Genomic DNA, 21,111 nt, shown 5'->3' with positions numbered 1-21,111 from the left:
CCCACAACGATCAATGCCTTGCTCTTAATGAATGCAGATTTTAGCATTTTGATTATTGCCTCTACAGCATTAACATAGCAGAGATTCTATGTTCATGCTAGCTGGTAGATAATCAGTCATATACATCATCAACATATGCTCTGGAGCAATCTAAAACGTCACTAACCTGTTACATCACCCTGTATATAGCGGGTTTTGGTGCTCTATGTGGGCAAGAGCAGGATTAAAAAGTTGCATATGAGATCATAACTATAAATAGACAGTAACCCCCAGCCCTGTATGTTCGATCTGTTTCATAATCTAAAATGCTGTATGAGTCATCCACACAGGGCAAAACACAACACTGGGTGGACACAAAGAGCACTTTACAACCAATCCCAATACAACTCCAACACAGACTTCAGCCTCAAATAGTCTCATAAAGTTGAAATAACCCTGGTAATATCAACAAAACCTGAGTGTTACAAGCTTCAGAAATGTTGTAGACTGATGGTCTATTGTAGGCTAGTTGATGATAACAGACAAATACAGGAAGTTCATGTTTATCATGCTGTGCTTTTATTTTGGGAACTCCTATTAATCGCTCTTTGAAGTCTACTTCCGGGGGCGTGTTTTCTGGAGCTGACACCTGAGAATGAAGCCAAGACTCCAGCTGATGTCAATTACCTTGTTAGGCTGAACCAAGTAGTCACAGAAGAGAGAGGGGAGTGGGTAGATGGTTTATTTGTTGGGTTGGCTTTTGTTTGGTACTTTTTCAGTTTATTTTGCATTTTATTTAATCTGTATTAAGCAATATTTATTTGTAATTTGTATATGGAAATATTAAGTTAAGTTAGGTTAAATAAATATATTTCTTAATGTATGGAATGTGTATGTGCCCTTTACTGTGTAATGGTGCTGTTAGAGTATATTTAAGCAATATGATAGTATATGCTCATTATATCACAGTTAAGGGTTAATATAATTATAAAACGGACATGTCAAATCAAGCAATCTGATTGGTTCTTAGCCGTGGTATAATGAGCGTACATCACGGGTAGAATTGTAGTTACTTTTCACAACAAGTCAGTATCCCTCCACATCTGAGAAAAAGCTACAACCGTTACAGCTGTTGAATTACGTCCATTAAGAAACAAACTTACAAAGCTTTACTATGGAGGAGAGGATCGATCAGTGCCTATCTCCAGAGAAAAAAGCCCCTAAAAGACGACATGCAGAGCTACGTGAAGAGCAGGTAGACCAAATATGTTCGCGAGCTGTTCGGCCCTTAACTGTGATATAATGACCATATACCACGGCCTGTCGTGAGCTATTGCTTAAATATATGGCAGGTGGGTAAGCAGTGTAGAGGGTCAGAGGGTGCTACTGGAATTTATGGCACCTGTGAAACTCATTTGTTGGCTATCAGCCTGCTACATTTTGGTGAGAGTGGAACTTTTTGTACCTTATGTACGATCACTGGTAAAAATCATAACTCTGGTAAAAGTCCCTGCTTGACTAATGCTGCTCATTTCACCATTATGCTTTAGGCACATCCCAATCCAACCAGCTTTCATCCTTTGTAAGGGTTCACCACCATCAACACGGCTGAAACGGTAGGGAAAGGTCATATTGACAGCAAACAAACTTGGAAATGTCAGTTACACAGCATTTTAAATATCTCAAGTTAGCTAACATTAGCCACCATAAACTACTGGTTAGACTAGTTCAAGTAGGGTTGTATCAGAAAAACACACTGAGTGTATTTTATTATTTATCAACTCAATGTTGGGAGGTTTAAAAGGAAGATAATAGTAAGATACTGTCTATACTAACCACTCATGGATAGATGTGTATCCAGTATGTAATGTTGGACCTAATGTTATGAGACATCATGGCGTAATATCTTCCTTAAAAGTCGTCACACCTGGACGTTGTTCTGCGGGATGTTCTGTGATGCAGTCACTCAGTGATGGCAGTAGTGACAGTCTAGTTTGCACTTTCCCTTCAGTAGACTGACACACTGGCCTTCTGAAGTGTCTGTGGCAGTGAGACGCAGAGGGCTGAGACAGCCTTTAGTCACCTCCTGTTACTGTATGGCCTAGGAGACACAGCTGACCCCTCACACGCTCAACTATACTTCAGCCCTCTTAGCACACACAAGCAAACACAATGATATTGTCCTACAAACCATTACACATGGATGCTCATAAAAGTGTGGCACATTAGTTAAAAAAATGACAGAAAAATCTATTATTTCCATTTAGTCAATTCTTAAATAATTCCTTTTATAAGTGATGTTTTCCCCAAGTTGTTAGTGTATAATTGTACCTTAAAATATCCACTTAATGCAGGTTATTATTCCAAAGGCTTATTGTTGAGATGCATAGCATAGTTAACACCCACAAAAATCTACTCAGTCTAGTCTGCATATATTACATATGCATACACACATGCCCAAAATACTAATAAAATGGTGTCAATGTGAATATTAGCTATGATAATACTACAATCAGGTAATGGTTATATATATGTGTGTTGCGATTATGACAAATACTATACATACATTTAAGTAATTGTATAAGAGCTAAAACAAATAGCTATATCAGTCACTCTTTTAGTGTGAATCATTGCCACGCATCATGATAGTAGGTCACAACATTTGGTTATATAACCACTCCTAATGTTCTGCTCTGAAAATCATCATCATATTGGATATGGAAATAAAAGATATGAGAGGATGTATCAAGATCCGGAGGCATCACACGCATTTGGGGCTAAATAATGAGAAGGAAACTGGATCAGCCGTCAGGGTCGTCAGGGTTGGACCCTCATCCCCGTCTCATCACACGGCTGCTCAGCTGCTCCTGTCATCCATATTTGCAGCCTCAGTGGACAATTTCTTCAGCCGCGGGCCCTCTCAGTGCTCACAACAACACATAGATCAAGTGAATTAATTCTGCTTTTGTGGCAGTGTGCTGGAGATCTAGGTCATGCAGTCATGGCTCTGTTTTTTTTTTTTTTGTGGCCACCTAAAGTCATGTCAACATCCTCCTATTTTCCTGCACAATCTGACCTTGACATACCCAGGTGACTTTCCACAGAGGTGTGTGTGTCTGTGAGCCTGCTCCTGTGTGCAGGCTCGTGTGCCAGCATGGATGTGTCAGTATGTGTGTGTCTACATGTGTATGAGTGTTTTATTTGTAGGTAGCGTAGGCATGATGAGATGTGCTATGAAAAAGAATGAGATGCTGTCTATACATAGGGCTTGCCTGCGGCTATGTGTGCATGAAACAGAGAAAGAGAAGATAGAGAGCACAGGAGTGGATGTGGGAGGGTGAGCAGAGTGTGAGAGGCAGAGGGAGGATGACAGAGAAGGGAGTAGGGTAGGAGGTAGAGGAGAGGGGAGAAGGAGGGAGGGTGCAGTGAGGGGACTGTGACGCAAGCTGATCGGCTCTGCTCGCTGCTGATTGGCCGCTGTGGCTGCCAGTCAGAGGAGCTGGGAGTCAGGCACTGCTAGGAGAGCAGATTATGAAGCGGAGCTCAACCAGCGGCAGTCTCCTTTCATTGTCTCAATGGCTGCACACGCATTCCTCCTCTGCTCCCTCACCTTGGTGTCCGCTCTCAGCCGGCCTGGGCTCTCCTTCTATGAGGACGAGTTGCAGCCGGGACTCACTTATGATGAAGTGCCTGAAATCCTGGACAGAAGGTAAATCCATCCTCTCTACGGCTGTGAACAGAGGAGGAGTGTAGGGGTAGAGAAGGGGGAGGGGGGGGGGTTGTTATAGGGAGATGCATGCGGGGATGCTGGGATGCTGATGTGTTCTCTTAGGGTCTTTATTTCTCTCCTTTGCCTAATTTCCCTTCTCCCCAATCTCAGCTTGGGTGTAAATGGTGAATGCAGGCAGTATTAGTGTATTAGAGAGAGCTCAGCTGTGAGAGGCTTTGTTTGTCTCAGTCTTGGGGACTGCATCAGACGCTGCTCATCGATCACGGATGGGGCTGTTGTCTCTGTACAGTAGTGTTGGTCTGGCAGAAGGGAGTTAAATAAGGCTGGGGCAGTGGGCCTGCAGGAGAGAGGAAAGAAGAGAGGAGGGAAGAGGGGGAGCAGCACGGAGAGAAGGTAAACAAGGATGGGACAGAGAGGAGAGGAGAGGATGCATCAGGGATGGTCTGTTGGGGTCTGTTTACTGATGCAGTCATTGAGAGAGAGGGGGAGAGAGGGAGAGTGGAGAAAGGAATTCTAGCCGGCCATGTCTGCATAATGCACATGCAGTCCTGCAGGTCAAATCTGAATAAAAAATTCAGAGCTCAAACCTGGGGGCAATCCCAACAGTGTCACAGGGACAGTACAGAGTCGTCAGCCCGGGCCTTTGCTAGCACCAGTCCCTGCCTGCTTATAGAGACATCAGGGCAATACAACTGTGCCAAAACCATGTAAGGCTCTTGAAACTATGCCATGCATCATGGCTCAAACAATCCTCTATAGCGCAAATGCTTGAAAGCCATAATATGCTGCAGTTTGTGACATAAACTCTTTAATCATTGTTCAGGACTTGCCTTGTTGTTGCACTTTCAGGACAGTAATACACTTCGGAGAACAAAAGATTATTACTGTCATGCTTTCATTTATTGCACAAACAATCATATCTTTACACATTTGCAAGTGTAGGGCACAGATAACTTGGATTTAGAATTACAATATACAAAGTCTCATGGGATCGCTCTGATTCCAGCTCAATCTGGTGTTTGTGAAACCCTGACAGATCCCTATCTTAACTTTTCACCGCAGTCTCTCCGACAGAGAGCGGCTACATTAATTTCTCCTGGGGTTTTCAAGCCTATTCTCCAAATCAAACTTTGTGCGTAACTCTGCAACGTAACAATTGCAGTAACACGTTAACAGCTCTGTTCTCAGCTATGACACACTCCAAGATGCTATTATATAAGAACCTTTCATGTCTTTCATTTCAGAGACCTTGTAGGGTGCATTACATTGTTTGGAAGGTACAGTGAGTTAGAAGACTCTACTGCTAATAGACTGCAGGAAGATAATGAAGAGAAAATGTCAGTAAGCTCTGATTTTCTGTGGTAACTGACATGGTCGGTAGTATGACAAATACGCTTGATAGCCAAGAGCTTTACAAAGTTATAAAAAATACTAGCCAGAGATGTCCCGCTGTTTGGTTTGATCTGCCTTAAGCCATTCATCATCATCCAAATACTTTCGAGGAAATTATGTTAGAAGGACATTTTAGAAATAGTGACGTCTTTCCAGAATACTTTTCCTTATTTAATATTAAATAATTGCAGTTCAAAAGGTCATAAATAATTTGACAAATGTTTACACATTGTTATATAACTGTAATAATCTCTATGGTTTTATTACTAATCCATGCACAATACATTTCTGATACAAATTATCAAAATATGATTACAGACTACGGCTGCAAAAACTAAATTGTAATTTTGGAAATGACCTCTTCACTCATCGGGACCGAGTCTATCAAAAACGCAGACAAAAATAGAGAATGAGAGGAAAAATGACATTTTGCAGCTGTAGATTATAGACGTTTAAAAACAAAAAAAAAAAAAAGAGGTTTATGCTGTTGAAAGCTTTTTTATTGCTCTGAAGAGAGCAGACGGTCACACAAAGCTGGTCAGACATGTCGTAATGAGTAGCATGAGCGTGTACGCTATTGATATAAAAAAGGTTTTATATATATACAAGTCACACGCTTTAATAACAAATAAAATCCCCATTCAATTACCAATGAAACCACTGTTTAGTTGGTCCGGAACATTTTTATTGTCAATTACACAAGTCAATTAGATATGACCCAATTGCTAGAGCCATCACACTCAAATGACATTATATCATTCACACTGTGAATGTGAAAAATGGTCACTGACACGTTTAGAAAGACTGAATGGGGTCAGCGCAATTAGACCAGCACAAGATTTGTGCATCTTTCCATTTTAACTTGTTCTCAAGCTACAAAATAATATTGATTTTCTGGAAATATGAACACTTGTAGGAGTGTAGTATATAGTTGTAAACTATAGGTAACAAGTAAAAAAAGCTTTAAGCCACATACTGCACTGCAAGACTCACTCTTACATGTATATTTGTTCCTGTTTGTTGATCTCCAGCGTAACATAACTGTAGGTTGTGTCTTATGGAGTATTTTGTTTGCAGTTTTGAAGGTTAATCCATCACAGTGTATAGTCAACATGTGCTTAAATTTAACTTAAAGATGTTAAACACTGACAAACCGAGCCCAATATAGACAGATTATTAGTGATTATTAGTGATTCCCCTTTCAGGGAAAGGTTAAAGGGTTGGAGGACCACCAGCTAAATTGAACAATATTTACACATCATTTAGTGAGAAGTAAGTAAGTCATAGGCGGATCATTCTAGGTAGAAATATGTTTACAATTACCTGTTTGAATGCAGTCATGTTAGACTGTCACCAGGCTTTTGCTCTCAGTCATAGGAAGATTTAAACAACTAACAACTGACCCTTGACCCGGGGTCAAACTGAAAGGTCAGCAGAGCTATGGGCGACATTAAAGGAAACTCCTAAAGCTTAATCTGCACTAATAAAACTATTAATAGGCCTGAGCCTTCACAGTGTAGGATTAAGACATGTTTTCCTGCCGTGTCAAGGACACAATAGTTCACTCCAATCATTGAGTGTTTTTTAATGAATGAAATAAGAATATATTTGACATGTACCACCAAAATAACTCTCTCTGAGATTAACATGACTTCAGAGAAGTAGTTCACCCAGTACATTGTGAAATACTATCATAGCTCGGTTTGAAATTTCATGTAGGCATAATATAGGGAAATACGAGTACAAGAACACGTCACTGTAGTCTGATACGCTATTGATATATACAATGACGGTTCTAGATTGGGAAACCAAAATCTAATGGCTAAAAGTCGACATTCAATAGAAAAATATTATCCTTGTGTTCTTCTAATATGGTTTTAATGAAAATAAAAGTTTATATTGAGCTAAATTAACCACAGAAAATACTCAACAAAACTAACAACAAACTATTACCCCCCTGTACTGTACTCCTGTAGTAGGATGTAGGGGCTTGGATGGGCTGATCCTGGTTCACAGTGAGTCTGTGCAGAGTGCAGTGGCTCAGCAGAGGCGAAGAGGATTTGTTTACAAGTTTGGGGAGCAGGCACCACACCTTCTCTCTGCTCAGCAGCACACAGCAGAGGCACAGATGAAGGATGATAATCAGCTATCCATCTACCAGTTTGAATAAGGACGTGCAGTGAATATGTATTGATCCAGATACCATCAGTAGCATATATGACTCTCGTTGCTGTTAATATTTAAAAGCCAGACAATTACTTATCTAAAAATAACTGTAATCATAATAGACTAACGATCGTGTCAGAGCATTCAATGTTGCATTGGCCATTTGGACATAGAAGTGTAGGTTTGTTGTTGTACACTTGTTCTACATGCGCATGTATTTAGGGCTATATGCAGAGGGAGCGAGGTGAGCCAAGGAGTGGCTCTGGCATGGCTTTGATTATATAAAGGGCCTGTTCAGCACCCAGGCACCGTGTGACAGCCTGAGCCAATGACGGGGCCGCAGCAGTCCTGGGTTGCTGACCTCGCGAAACTGGCACAGGAACAAACGGCTGGGCTTTAGTTAGCACTCCCGCTCGCACAGACTCCTCTGGCTCCTTTCAGCCAGCTGAGGCCTAGGTGCAGAGGAAGGAGTGCTTATTCACTTGTGTTGAGGATGGGCTGGGGCGAGGGGGGTGAGGCGCATATGCAGCTTGTTTACAATGAAACAAACAGTTGTTAATCCCCGACTGTAGCCGTGCAGTGTTTACATGAATACATAAATATGTAAATCAGATATGAAATGTAGATGTCTGGTGGGATTTTTAGCCTTTATGATGTTATAAGATTTGTAAGGTTTCACATATCAGTGCAGGTGATAAGTGAGCAGCATCCAAGTACCTACCGCGCTACTGAGGTTTCAGTCACAACTGCCAAAAGCACTATGCTTTTGGCAGCTCATTCATACACAAACATGCTTACCCAGCATTCACTCGGGCAAATGTAAATATTTAGATTTACCATATAAGTAAACTGTAATATTGTTACCCATTAAATAGTAGAAGCAGACATTACAAACAAGCAAGTTCATAGGAATGTATACAAGGGAGTGCCAGAATGTGCTCAGACACACACAGCACACACACACACACACACACACACACACACACACACACACACACACACACACACACACAAATGTCCCAGAGAGTATCTGATTAGCCAATCATGAAGCAGAATGTAGGTTAAAGAGCTTGTATTCAGGAAATTATTTCATGGTACCTCCCTGTTGATCGCTTACTAATTTCACAATCTAACGACATCATCATGCAGCTATTGGTTATCTGTTTAACTGGACTGAAGCTTAATTCAACTCGAACGACCCACAAGATTGAAACAAAGTTAAAATAAAAGCAGTACAATGAAGAGTAGCCTTCATCTACATGAATTTGCAGAATTTGAAACAATTTATTTTCTGATTCACTCTTTACTCATTCATTTGAGAACATTAACTACTGATATGGAAATGAAAATATGTGCAACCTTTTTTAATATTTACAACCAATGATTACAATAAAGAATGTTCTAACTGTACAACAATAACATTAGCACGAGTATTATATTGATATACTGGTAAAAGTCCAACATAATAAGATCATTTAATGAATATAGGCTCAGGAACTAAGTCTAATAAAGAATGAAAAGATATTGCGTGAGGGGATATGATTAACACAAATTAAAATAAGTTCTTAACTCAATTACAATGGTCATCGTCAAAGTTCAAATTTACTGGACGGGTGTACAGTGTCACGATTTCAGAAGTCAGTTAAGATGTATTAATTAGCACTTAGTCTGTCCAGAATAACGTGGGCTCTGACATCATACCTTAATCTCTTCATCTTGTTCAGGGCCTGTGTCTCTCCATATTTGGGCTTCAGTGGACGTGACCTGTGGTTACCACTAATCCTAATCCATCTGGCACTAAACTACACAATATTGCCCAGGTGGAAACTGCACAAGACGGGTAGATAACTGCTCCAGGCTGCTGGAACTGATATGTCTGGCAACCTACCCTAAATCTGTAACTTTCACTGCTCTCAGACACACTAATACTTTTTCATCTGTTTGCTGCTGCCCAAGTCTGCTCGCATTGTTTTGATCTTTTATTGCACTGCCCTGTCCTCGACCAATAAGTAACATTTAAAAAATGTCAGAATAGATTAAAGGGGTGCATAATCTCTTCAATCTTAAAAAAAATGGAGACAGCTGCATCTGAAATATTGTCCATCCATGGATGCATGAGCCAACAATACGGCCCTTGAGCCAATCAGTGAAAATGACATAGTGACGAGAAAAGATCCATCCTTTCTTTGAATCTGGCCGAGATCCAGTCCAACAGTTGCAGATTTTGAGCATGAAAGGCAAGTGAAAAAAAGATATATCATAAGATGCGTAGCTCCAAATCTACCTTCACATTATGGAAAGAAGTTATGAAAAGAACTTCATCCTAATGAGAATGTAATTTTCTTGCCACTCCCAACAATAAAGAGTGATAATGTTAGAAACTCCCCTCACAAATCAAAAGACTACTCTCTGGCTTGTGGAAATAATGAAGTACAAATAGAGTTTTTTAAGCAGTTAATTACCTTAACCTTTTTATTTAAAAGAAAATGGCTATATGGGGCAGCTGCCCCAGTGTCTGGTTCACAGAAACAAAGATGGAACAGTCCTTGACAACAGTAGTCACAGCTATTGCCTGGCTTTTGAGTGTTTAATAAATATTCAGGTCATCCTCACTCTATCTTGTGTATCTACTAAAAAGGCTTTCCCTAAAAGATCACAGAGTTACTATTCAACTAAAGATAACAAAGATAACATCAAACCCAGACGGAGGTATTTAAAGACATCGCTTTAGTTGTGCTGCAATTCATAAAATGATCTGAAATATTCATGACCAAAGCTGATAAACAAACTTAAGTAGTGTCTGGTGACGTGACACAGAAGACGCACGCTAGTTGTCATGTCCACTCCTACAGGGTTTACTTTGTACAAGTACATTAGACCTGGCTATTGTGTGGAGATTAGGAAACCAGCCCAGATTATTGTTAAAGACAAGCGTCCAGTCGGAGCATTGAGTGGACCATCGCAACAAGCAAAACTGGCCATGTCAGCGCCGCTCAGTAAGCCTATTGCAGGCGTATTACGTCTTTGATTAGACAGTTAAAATAAATCAGGATTAACTTCAAGAAGTTCAAGGCTATACAGGGTTTAGTTAGACTGAGAGGAGGACAACTAGGTCAAACACGTGAAGGAAAAGGAAATGGTTTGTCTCGGTCACTTGTGCACTATGTAGGTCAGTCCCACATCAAAGATTGGCCATTTAGTAAAAGCAACACACCACACAAAGAATACATTCCTGCGACATAGACACCAAGCAAAGCTATTTACTTTGGGAACTGGGAGAAATAATCTGTGGGCAAAGTATTTAAAGTTTATACTGAGTCATCTGCAGCCCCAAGAGAAAAAAGTCTTTATGGATCATATATGTTGCAAAATGTGCAATTAAATAATAAGGCTGTAAATCACATTTAAATGTTTGTGTATTTATTTTTTATCATGGACATTTATATATATATATATATATATATATATATATATATATATATATATATATATATATATATATTAAATACAATAATACACAAGTTTATATACGGCAGTCTAGTGGCAAACTATATTTTGTGAATGACCTGCCATTCACAAAACATGTCATTTTGATATGTGGTATCTAAAACCTTAAAAGCATAAAGCTTTTTATGCTGTATCTAACAAAGAATACAATATTTTAGTAGCACAGAAGCATAATATGATGTATAAAATGTGTGTCAAAGTGGGAATAATAATGTAAACCTTAATTTTAATATTAAACATCATTAATATTCTTGAAGTGTTTTTTTATATAGCCTAGCCTGCAAAGCTGTTTTATTTCTTTTGTCCCTGTGTTTGCTGCAGCTGCATCAGTAGACGATGAACGTTCCTGTTGAAGGGAAAATGCTAACTAAGCATCTTGTACATTATGGAGCATTATATTAAAAAAAGAAAAACCTTCAACATTTCCCTGCATCTTGTGATCTCATGACCTTATTGTGTCTTCTGTCTTTTCCACAGCAAAGCGGACCCCAAACAAGCAACAAGAGTCACATCAAGTAAGTAACAAATCTGGTGTGACACAAGGCCTGATTCAATCAAACCTGCCATGTTAATGTTGATGTTGATGTGTCGGATAGATAGTCATTCTTAATGCTGGAGACATCTTTGCTACATTGTAATACAAACTGATTTTGAAGTGTGGCTTGTGTGTGATCCATACACCTCCGTAGCAATTCAGATGTTTGGCTATATTTAGGCTCTATAAAAAATTATAGAGACATTCCTTTTAAAATTATGTGATTGCAAATCATATGTTGCTGGAACCAGATGAACAGTATTTGTAAACACTGAACAATACTACCGTATCTGTGAAATAAACTGCTGATGAGTCACTGTGATGACGCAAAGCAACTGGAAATAGATAGGAGCCTGAGCACCGAAGTGTACGCAGTATCTCACCGTGCTCTGTGTGTGTGTGTGTGTGTCTCTGGTTTGTGTGAAATCGGCTGAACTTTTATGATTATGTTGCAATCTGCATTGCAGCATTGCAATCAGCTTAATGTGTGTACTGATATAATCTTTCATGGTGCAGTAACGTGTGTACGTGCTTCCAGGTCAAGATGGTGGGTACGGCTTAGAAAGTGAAGATGTTATTTTGACGCCTGAAGAAGAAAACCCACTCAGGAGAATACTGCAGGTACACACACTCTCTCTTCTCCCCTCACTATCTCCACCATCAGCCCTCTATCTTTATCTGCACATACAAACACACAGACAGACACACACTGGGATGCACGCAAACAAGACGGCATGCTCACGCAGTCACACTGCTTGACCTTGGATGAGGTAATATTGTTAGTCTCACATTCACCAGAGGTAAAACATCCTTGCTACACACACACATACGACCACTCTGACTGAAAATACAGTGAAACCATACTCTATCAGCTAATGCAGCCAGGCACTATATTTATTAAACGATTCCTTAGAGTAGCATTTCCTAAACTACCGTAGTCAGTATGTTAGCTTTGTCATCTCAGTTCAAATCCCCCACGTTTCCAATTGTGATTCAAATTCTTTACATTAAACAATCAAAATATCCACTGTGACTGCTACTTTACATGTCTTGTAAAATAGTGCTGGATTAGCCCAAATGCCCTCCTGTGAGATGTGGCCTTTGAGCAAAGAGATTAAAAAGCTAGAGGGGGCAGTTTCTATCTACACAGTGCAGAAATGCAGCTACCACACTAATATATGCACATTTTCTACACTGCTCCCTCCTCATTCGAGATTCAGTGGAGGTTGGAACACTGAACATTTTATGGTCAGAATGACAAGCTTAAATTGATACCAAGCAAGCTTGTTTTGGATCAGTTGTATAGAATAAATCAAGAGCTGCTAGGCGGTGATGTACACTGATCGCGCTGACACATGTTGCAGAAGAAGAACGATCAGAAAGCAATGGCTGCATACATTGAGGAATGGGATAACTTGAATGTATGGATCCTCCAAAGCCTACATTTCTTGGCAGAATTCCTTCTAGTTTGCCACTTGTGTCAGTTTATAACACATTTTGGCTAATTGAGGTCAACTTCCTGGTCATAGAAAATTATTTAAAAAAATTATATTGTAATGATATAGAAATGATTGATTCAACAGCTGGATAAGAGTGCTCAAACAGTTTTGTTTTGGGTCTTTTATGATGCTCCTATTCAAGGACGAGCAGGATCAGCAAAACCTTTAGGGCACGCACCTTTGTGGGCCACATCCAGCCGCTGAAATGGGTCACAGTTTATGAGTCTGAGTCTGTCTCTGAAGAAAAATCTGATCGCCATCTAGAGGACAGTCAAAGAATGCAAAACTGCTGCTGCCTACGCTTTGATTGCCAGTTTACTTCAGTTTCTTTATTTCTCCTGTGCTTAATTCCTCTCTTCATATGTTTTACAGCCTTTTAACTGGCATCAGCCAGGGATGTCTCACAGTAAGAGGAAGCTGCTCCAGTCTCTAATGGGGCCTTATGGCCCACTGAGCGTGTCTTACAATGGGAAGACCTGCATTCTGTTCAAGGCAAAGCGTCTGGCAATCCGCTACAGAAACCATACCTTTATTGACCTGACTGAGAAGGTCTTCAACGCCAACTCACCCGTGGACACTAAAGGCTCTATCTGCACCAAGGAGAAAGCTACGTAAGTCAACTGTGTGCTTGAGGAATTTGGTTTGGTTTTTAGGAAATTGTTGCACTAAATACAAGCCAGGATGGACATATATGGTGTGCTAGTCAAGAATAAATAAAAGCTAACTTCTCTACATATACAGCCAAGGCATCAGCATAGGTTTGAATAATACTTACTATTAGAAATGAAGTTATGTAAGAAGATGGGTGAATGCACTGTTTCGAGTAATAAGTTTAATATTTGCTGTGGTCAGTTGAGAATTCCTCTGAGTTAATGTGTTAAATCAGATGTTTTAACATGTGTGGTTTTGTTTTACCGCAGGCTCTCATTAAGGTTTGGTGATTTGGAGGACTTGCGAGGTCTAGTAATCAGGTAAAGCGCACATGCTTACTTTTTAAACTGTTTTCACTGACCAACATCTTAAAAACGGACATCTTTCTAAAGCGTTTCCTACGTGTGGACTGTGCGTGTAACTAACTGCATTGTCTCCTTCACCAGGCTTCAGATGTCAAACACTTTTTACGAGGCAGCTGGTCAAAACTGGTTCACACTAGATAGTGTTCACATCCACTACAACTGGACCCAGGAGGCCACGTTCAACGCCAGTGAGGTCTACGCTCCGGCCACTTCATCCTACCATTGCCAGCACGTCAGCAGCCTGCACAAATATGACACCCTGCTAGTGCCAAGCTCCCACACTGACACATCCTGCTAACTGGCACATCACTTTCACTGATTTCCAGGTACACTGTCGCACAATGGCCGCAGTCTTTTTTGTGTAACTCTTCTAGTAGTAACTGCACATTCACTGTTAAATAGTCTCCCCCCCCCCCTCCCCCTGTTTCCTATATGTGTGCATGTGTCCGTATGTTTGCCAGCCATTTCCTTTTGTGTTGGCTGTCAGTCAGTCGGTCAGTCAGTCTGTTTACCGTCTGTTTGGCAGTCTGTCAATTTGTCTGTACACTGTCTGTTTAGCCATCTGCTAGGCTGTCTCAACCTGTCCTTCCACCCAGTGTCTCTGTGCCCGGTAAGCCCAGTAAGAGCCAGTTGTCCTCTTTACTTTAGCCTAATCTCATGTTTCCGCCATCTCTCTCTCTGTGCTCTTCCAGATCCAGGCCTTCAATGTGCAGTCAGATAAGTTTGCGTCGGCCAGTGACTGTGCCACTTTCCTGACGCCAGCCATCCTGATGGGCTTGGTGACATCTTTGATCCTGCTCCTCGTCTTAGCCTATGCCCTGCACATGGTGGTACACCTCAAGCACATCGACCGCTACGAGGAGCACAAAGCCACCGTCTACTTTCCCCGGAGTCCAGAAGCCGAGTTGCCAGACAAGAACAGCCTGTGAAGGAAAAAGAAGAGCTGGAGAATGACAGGGGGAGAGAGGGAGAGAGGAAGCTGAGGCTGAGGGAAGAGCAAGTGAATACAAGAGTGAAAAAGTATCCTCCACAGAATATTTGTTCAACAAAATGACAACTTTGCCTGTTCATATGAAAACCTTGTACGTCTTAACTACTTTAAGTAAATGCAGACCGTGGTTGGATACTTTTTCTTCTTTTCTCATTGACCTGCATCTTGGCATCCAGATTTTGAATAACGCCTTTGGATGTTCAAGCCTCTCCCCGAGAGATGGTTCATGATCCTGATGTCAAAGGTCAAGGACAGTTCGGGGCCGGGGCCCTGAAGGGCAACAGCATACAGGCCTTTACCCCAGTCAGCCATTAAAACCACAAAAGGCTAGCAACTGTAGCTAATACAGCTAACATCAGATGCTCCTGATTATACGTATGTAATACATGGCTCACAAGTGTCATATTACAAGCTTCCATCACACACATTGTCTTTTCAGCTTTCATTACAGTGTACTTTGTCTAATAACGCTGCAAGAAATATATACTTCAAACAGCCAGTTTTTATAGCTGGAATAGCCGTATTAGCTGCATGCCATAAAAGGCTGGTCTATCTGGGCTAGCACAGTGTTTCCTAATAATAAGGATTACAGAGAGTCTTGCATGAGTTGCAGCTTAAAATAATCAAATATGGCACAAAGTAGAAGGAGCTTGAAAAATGTGAGCAAAGGGAAACATCGGGAACCACTGGTCTAGCATCTGGCTGGAGTGAATGGATCAGCACTACTGGCCCTTCAGAGCCTCTGGAGCCTCTCACCCCACCCCTGAACAAGATTGCTGCTTGGGATTTAACTGTGAAACAGTCTTTCACAGACCAGCCAGACAAAGGGGGGTTCTACAAACTAGCACAACATAGGTTAGTTGCGAAAGCACTAACAAACAAACTATCAAAGACTATACAAAGAACTATGCTGCACAAGACTGCCCTGTCTGAGGGCAAGGCAGGAAAGCGGGTCTTGCGATGACTTGACTCTCTGAGAGTCAAGCATTTGGACAAGGGAGGCCATAGGTCCTCCATCCACACCACTGGGTTTGACTGCCAAAGTGAAGCTACCAAGGAGTTGCCATGAAATATGGTGAGAGACGGAGTGAGACAATGTGAAAATGAAAGCTAACTGTAACAGCTATGTACAAAACAAAAACACATACATGTACAGAAGTGTCACTCTGCGGAGGTCTTTTTTTTATATACAATGTAATCATGAAATACTATTAGGTACAGGATGACTATGCTAATCCTCATAAGCCAAAAGGATATACAAAGCTGTAGATACATTAAGATCTCTATACGATCATAGCTGTTTACTATCTTCAAATATTGCACAACTAATAAAAATAGGTACGAGTAAGACACTGTGCTATGAGGATTGGTGAAGGTATCAATGCATATGATTTTTCTACAAAGTATTAACATATTACACTGTCTGTCTATTTGTTTTAAGCTGGGCCAGACAATGTAAGGTCCAGTTTCATCTAACTGTAAATTACAGTACAGATTCCTACCATAGAAGGACGATACTATGGAATGCCGTCCACTCACCGGGACTTATAGATGCCATTATTATGCCAGAAGCCACACTAGCAGCAGTAACAGCATCAGTAAGTCATTACTACTGATAAAAACACTCAGCATGACAGTAAATAGATATCTTAACATTCGATATGGCAGTTCTGTCAATCTGTAGCAGTGTGAAATGTGTTCTTTGGTCATACATGTATCTTACAAACTATGAAATGAGCGGAGGCGGTTTGTCCAAGGACCAACTGATGTAGATTGAACAATAAATGATATTCAGAGGAAAAGGTGTGCTGTGTTTATATCTTAAGGTGTGTTGTACTGCGCAGGAGCACCTTAATCACATATTTTGTTATCTTTTTCTTTTGGAAATTTCAATCAAATCCTATTTTGATCATGTTGTTAATTGTTACTTAACTCACATCTCTCCAATCCAGTGTGAAGGTTAATAGCAGCTCCGTCTCCCCTCCTGAGTGCCATCTGCTCTCTCCTCTCACTTTTTTCTGACCTAAAATGTCAGTACAGTTTAACTGTCAGCAACTGTCCAATCAAACACTTTCAAGCATACCTCATAGGAAATCACAGCCATATGAATTGTTGTAATCTCAAAACCAGAGCCACAATATCATCCCTCTTCTGCTGGTCATATCTGAATCCATTTTTTCTTTTTTAGTTGAGATTAAATTACTCACCTTACGTCAATGCAATGTCATAGAGCTTGTGCCTTATTTTAAGAGGCCTTGATAACTATCTACCTATTATTTCGAGTCTGTAGTTATGCTAGGCCTGGCCTACATGACACATAAAAAACAATAAACCACTGAAATGTTAATCCTTAAATATTTCTAATCCTCATTAAAAAAAAGCTGTGAATTTGTATTTTTTTCCAACATCACAAACAGTAGAACTAAATACCAAATTTAAATAAGACGGTGCCAAAGTCATGAGAGGATTTTGAATTCTCTTGTTCCATTTGTCGTTTAAGGAAGACTAGCTTGTGTTCTGCAGCGACATCTAGTGGCTACAACTGGTCCTAGCAGCTATCGCTTGACCGTGATAACCGATAGACTGTATGGTTTTGATTAGCTGCCACTGGTAAGAGTAGATGATACAGGCTATGAAAATATGGTGCAGGCCCAGTAAAAGGAAACATGCCAACATTATATCAATATTTAAATCAACATTCACAAGAGACGGAAAAAGTTCCTTCAACTTTGTCCCCACTGGCTCATCACCAGCGGAATATAGTGAAGTGAGCTCTGCTGTCGTGGATGAAGACCTGGTCACAAACACAGATTCACCACCGGGACCCTCACACGTCCACTTGGCCGCTGAGCAAGTTGAGCAAAAATCCACAAGCAACAGGACATCCAGCTGTGTGTCTCCTAAAGAGACATCTACCATGACCACGACTGCATCCTCAAAACCAACAGCCTGGAGGCGCTTTCGTAAAAGATCCATCAATAAGATCCACCCGGCTTCCGACGAACTGAAGGACAATGGGGTCAGGATGTTGCCAAGTAAATTGTCATCTGGACGATACAGGTTTAATTTTTAACCTCTGTATTTACCCTGTTTTATTTCAATTAGCAGGCGGATCAGAAGGCTTCAGCTCAGGTTCAGCAGTCTGTCCAAACCAAAAGGTCATGTCTGCTCAGATGGATCTGTCTGTTCTGCAGAAAAGACACAAAAAACCCTTAAGAAATAAACAAACTTCATGTTATTAGAGTGTTGTTCTATGGTATGTCCTGGTTCTGGTGGTATGTTGTGTATGTGTGTACCGACGTTGATAATCCATTTAGTGGGTAATCTGGTGTTTTTGATCATATCACATGATTTTCATCAGCAGACAAAGTTTATATTGACTCCTATGAAGACATATTTTATATTTTTACAACTGTATTATATTATATTGTCATTAACTATGTGTTTAAAGTTATGGATGCATCACAAGAAGAGTTTAAGTCGAATCAAATCAAGTTTATTTATAAAGCACATTTAAAAAAACAACCAAAGTGCTGTACAATAAAATAGCATAAATAAAATAACATATCATAACATGGTGACAGCAAAATAAACAGTAATGATAACATACCAATACAATATATATATATATATATATATATATATATATATATATATATATATATATATATATATATATATATATATATATATATATATACCAACAGGCTGAACTCAATTCTGCTGGGGGTCGGTTTATTTGCTACCTTTCCCGGAGTTGGATTCAGGGTTGAAGTCAGTTTCTTCTCTTGACAGGCGGAAGTTTGCGGAGGCGGCAAACAAAAGACGAGCAGCAAGCCACAGGTAACCCCAGAGTTGTCTTGTCCAGTAACTTTACATGGCGTGTTCTCCTCATCACCTGAGTTTTGTTGACACCCCTTCACTGAGAGATAAGGACAGTGCTTTCTTGCTAACGTTAGCCCAGTTTGTGACCTCAGCCACGTTTTCTACGCAAACCTTTGGTAAAATGCTTTTTTGGATTGTATCTTAAAAGTTATTTCAGAAATATTCCCAAAAAAAACAGCTTATTAACTTCAACCCAATCTTTGCCCTTACACTAACTAGTTATTTTTGCAATGCCGGATCATAAACCAACACCAAGGGGATCTTTTCAATAACAATCAACTCACAGAATCGTACATTTTATTAGTTTTTTTTGCCCTACATTTTTTCCAAAATAACTTCCACAACACTGCCTGTTATGTAGTGTGTGCATCCATGGGTGGCCTGCTGTGTTGTTTTTGTTAATGCATTGTTATAATGAGCAACATAAGTGTTTGGTGTGTAGGCTATGTGGTGTTTTGAATTCCCCACACATTTCATGGAGATCTGGTAATTAGTGTTATAGATTGTGTTCGGTAGCCTGAGGAAAGCTCTTGGAGTGTACATTATGAAAAGTACTCAAGTATTTGTGTACCACTGGACGTTTTGGGTGATTGATCCTTTAGAGACCTTTTAGAATCAGTACTGAATTTGATGTCAATTTAGTCAGTAGTTGTTGAGATGCTGTGGCACACTTAGTACTGCACAGATACACAGACACAAATAATACATTGTCCTTTGGCTCATTGGTTAATGGGGCAAACAATGGGACTGTGCAGAATGGAAGTACATATTGCAGAGCTAGCTACGTCAAATGTGAACTTTTGACTCCTAAAAAATAGGAACCTCAGAATTGTAGAAAACAAACTATCACTGTGAGTAAAAACCTTGCATATTGTAGTACAGTACACATCATTACTACATCACTGGTAGATTGAGGAGGGTTGTGATCATTTGTGTGACTCTTATAATTGCATTGAGCGTCTCTCTTTAAAATAAAAAAAAAATACATCCACTAAGGGTCAGAATAACTATGCATTCAGTAATGTGTGCTGCAATGCAGAACTGCAATCTGTATTACAATACACTTGTAAAATGTACATTACTCACGGGGAAGTCAAATATGGTCAGATTATCCTTTTCAGAGAGGACCAGGTGCAGTGGGGCTTAGTGTTTTTGAAGTGTTTCTTTTTTTGTGTGGTAATTTATTTATTATTTAGACAAATTTAGTTTTTAACTTGCAGTGCAAGAGTTTCTGACCCTCACACATTTTATAAAAGCTTTCCATAAAAAGCACATTTACATTTTTTTCAGTTGCCTAATGAATAATTTCAGGGTCTATAAGATAGATCTAGTATTTCAGTACATAGTAGAGTAAACCATACAGTAACAGAGCTGGATCCTGCTGTGTGTTCTTTAAAAGATTATGTGCAGGTTATTGCTAAAGGTGTTTCCTCCCCTTAAAAGGCCCAGGTCTTTTTTTTTTGACCATATGAATTTGGATGTGTTTGATTTAATGATTAAAAAAACAACAACAACAACATTTTGTTTCTTTCTCAATCAGTCCAGATTAAACATATAATCCTATTTTGCTCTAAATGTGCCTCAAATAGCCTTGTTATATTTGAGTGTGCCTCACATCTGAACTTCATGTTACATGCTCTAGATGTCAGTGTTTGCTTGTGTCACAGCTTCTGTTGGCCACTTCTGGATATATTGTTCTCCAAATTAATGAATTATAATACATTAAGATTGGCTGTGAATAAATTATAAAATCAAAAGTAAAGACATAATTTAAATGATTTTTATTTGCCATGGTCAGTGCCAATAACTTAACTTAACTAACTAATCTTTCATATTGAATTGGACGGCGCAGCACAGCGCTAAAGCTTCATATTTAATAGAATAAATATATAAATATTCCAAATTTGATCCATCAACAGCTTTGAACGGCAGATTTCTTGTGTTGACAGTGAAGCCGGAGACCAAACTTCCCTCAGTGATCCATAATTTTCCTCCTTCTCTAAACATAAACAGAAGAGTCATGTTTAGTGTTTGTTGTTAATCTCTCCCTGTGCAGAACTCCAGAGCGAGGATCCTCAGAGTACTCCAAGCTGGGGATTCGGACTTTGTGGCCGCAGCCTGTGCAGAGACAGATATGCCCGCCTGTTTTATATGTAAAGCTGCCAGCTAGAAAGAACAGGGCCCGCAGGGTACCCCGCACAACTCCTTTGTTGCAGCCAAACTGTGACGGGGTCCCACTGTCTAAGCTGCTTTGCATTTTGGGAGCACAAGAGATGGGAAGGATACCAAGAATTGTAGGTGGCTAAAGTTGGACATTTTTAAGGATCCGTGTTCACAGTCCCCACATTTCTTACACAGCTGGTTAGTGCCTGGGTGGCAGCATCCTGGTTTAAATCATACTGGCATACTAC

General features: G+C 40.1%; 2 protein-coding genes across 4 annotated transcripts in view; both read left to right on the top strand.

Annotated features, from left to right (window-relative positions):
* The first annotated feature begins 3,502 nt into the window (after positions 1-3,502).
* atp6ap1lb (ATPase H+ transporting accessory protein 1 like b) lies at positions 3,503-16,611 on the top strand. The gene is given in 8 exon segments (XM_029434957.1): positions 3,503-3,688; positions 11,252-11,289; positions 11,848-11,930; positions 13,181-13,419; positions 13,729-13,779; positions 13,906-14,116; positions 14,118-14,150; positions 14,517-16,611. Coding segments are annotated over 8 exon segments (1,026 nt in total). The 5' UTR covers positions 3,503-3,554; the 3' UTR covers positions 14,754-16,611.
* Positions 16,612-18,570: 1,959 nt separating this feature from the next.
* cacna2d3a (calcium channel, voltage-dependent, alpha 2/delta subunit 3a) overlaps positions 18,571-21,111 on the top strand; it is a 116,427-nt gene continuing 113,886 nt past the window's right edge. For 2 of the 3 annotated variants that reach the window (XM_029435374.1, XM_029435372.1), the window contains exon 1: positions 18,571-18,658. The gene's annotated coding sequence lies outside the window, so the exon portion shown is untranslated. The remainder of the gene's footprint in view (positions 18,659-21,111) is intronic. The other variant, XM_029435375.1, reaches the window with a different exon arrangement.

This window comes from Cottoperca gobio, chromosome 7, assembly GCF_900634415.1.
Source record: "Cottoperca gobio chromosome 7, fCotGob3.1, whole genome shotgun sequence".
Taxonomy (NCBI): domain Eukaryota; kingdom Metazoa; phylum Chordata; class Actinopteri; order Perciformes; family Bovichtidae; genus Cottoperca; species Cottoperca gobio.
This window is presented reverse-complemented; position numbering and strand designations above follow the sequence as displayed.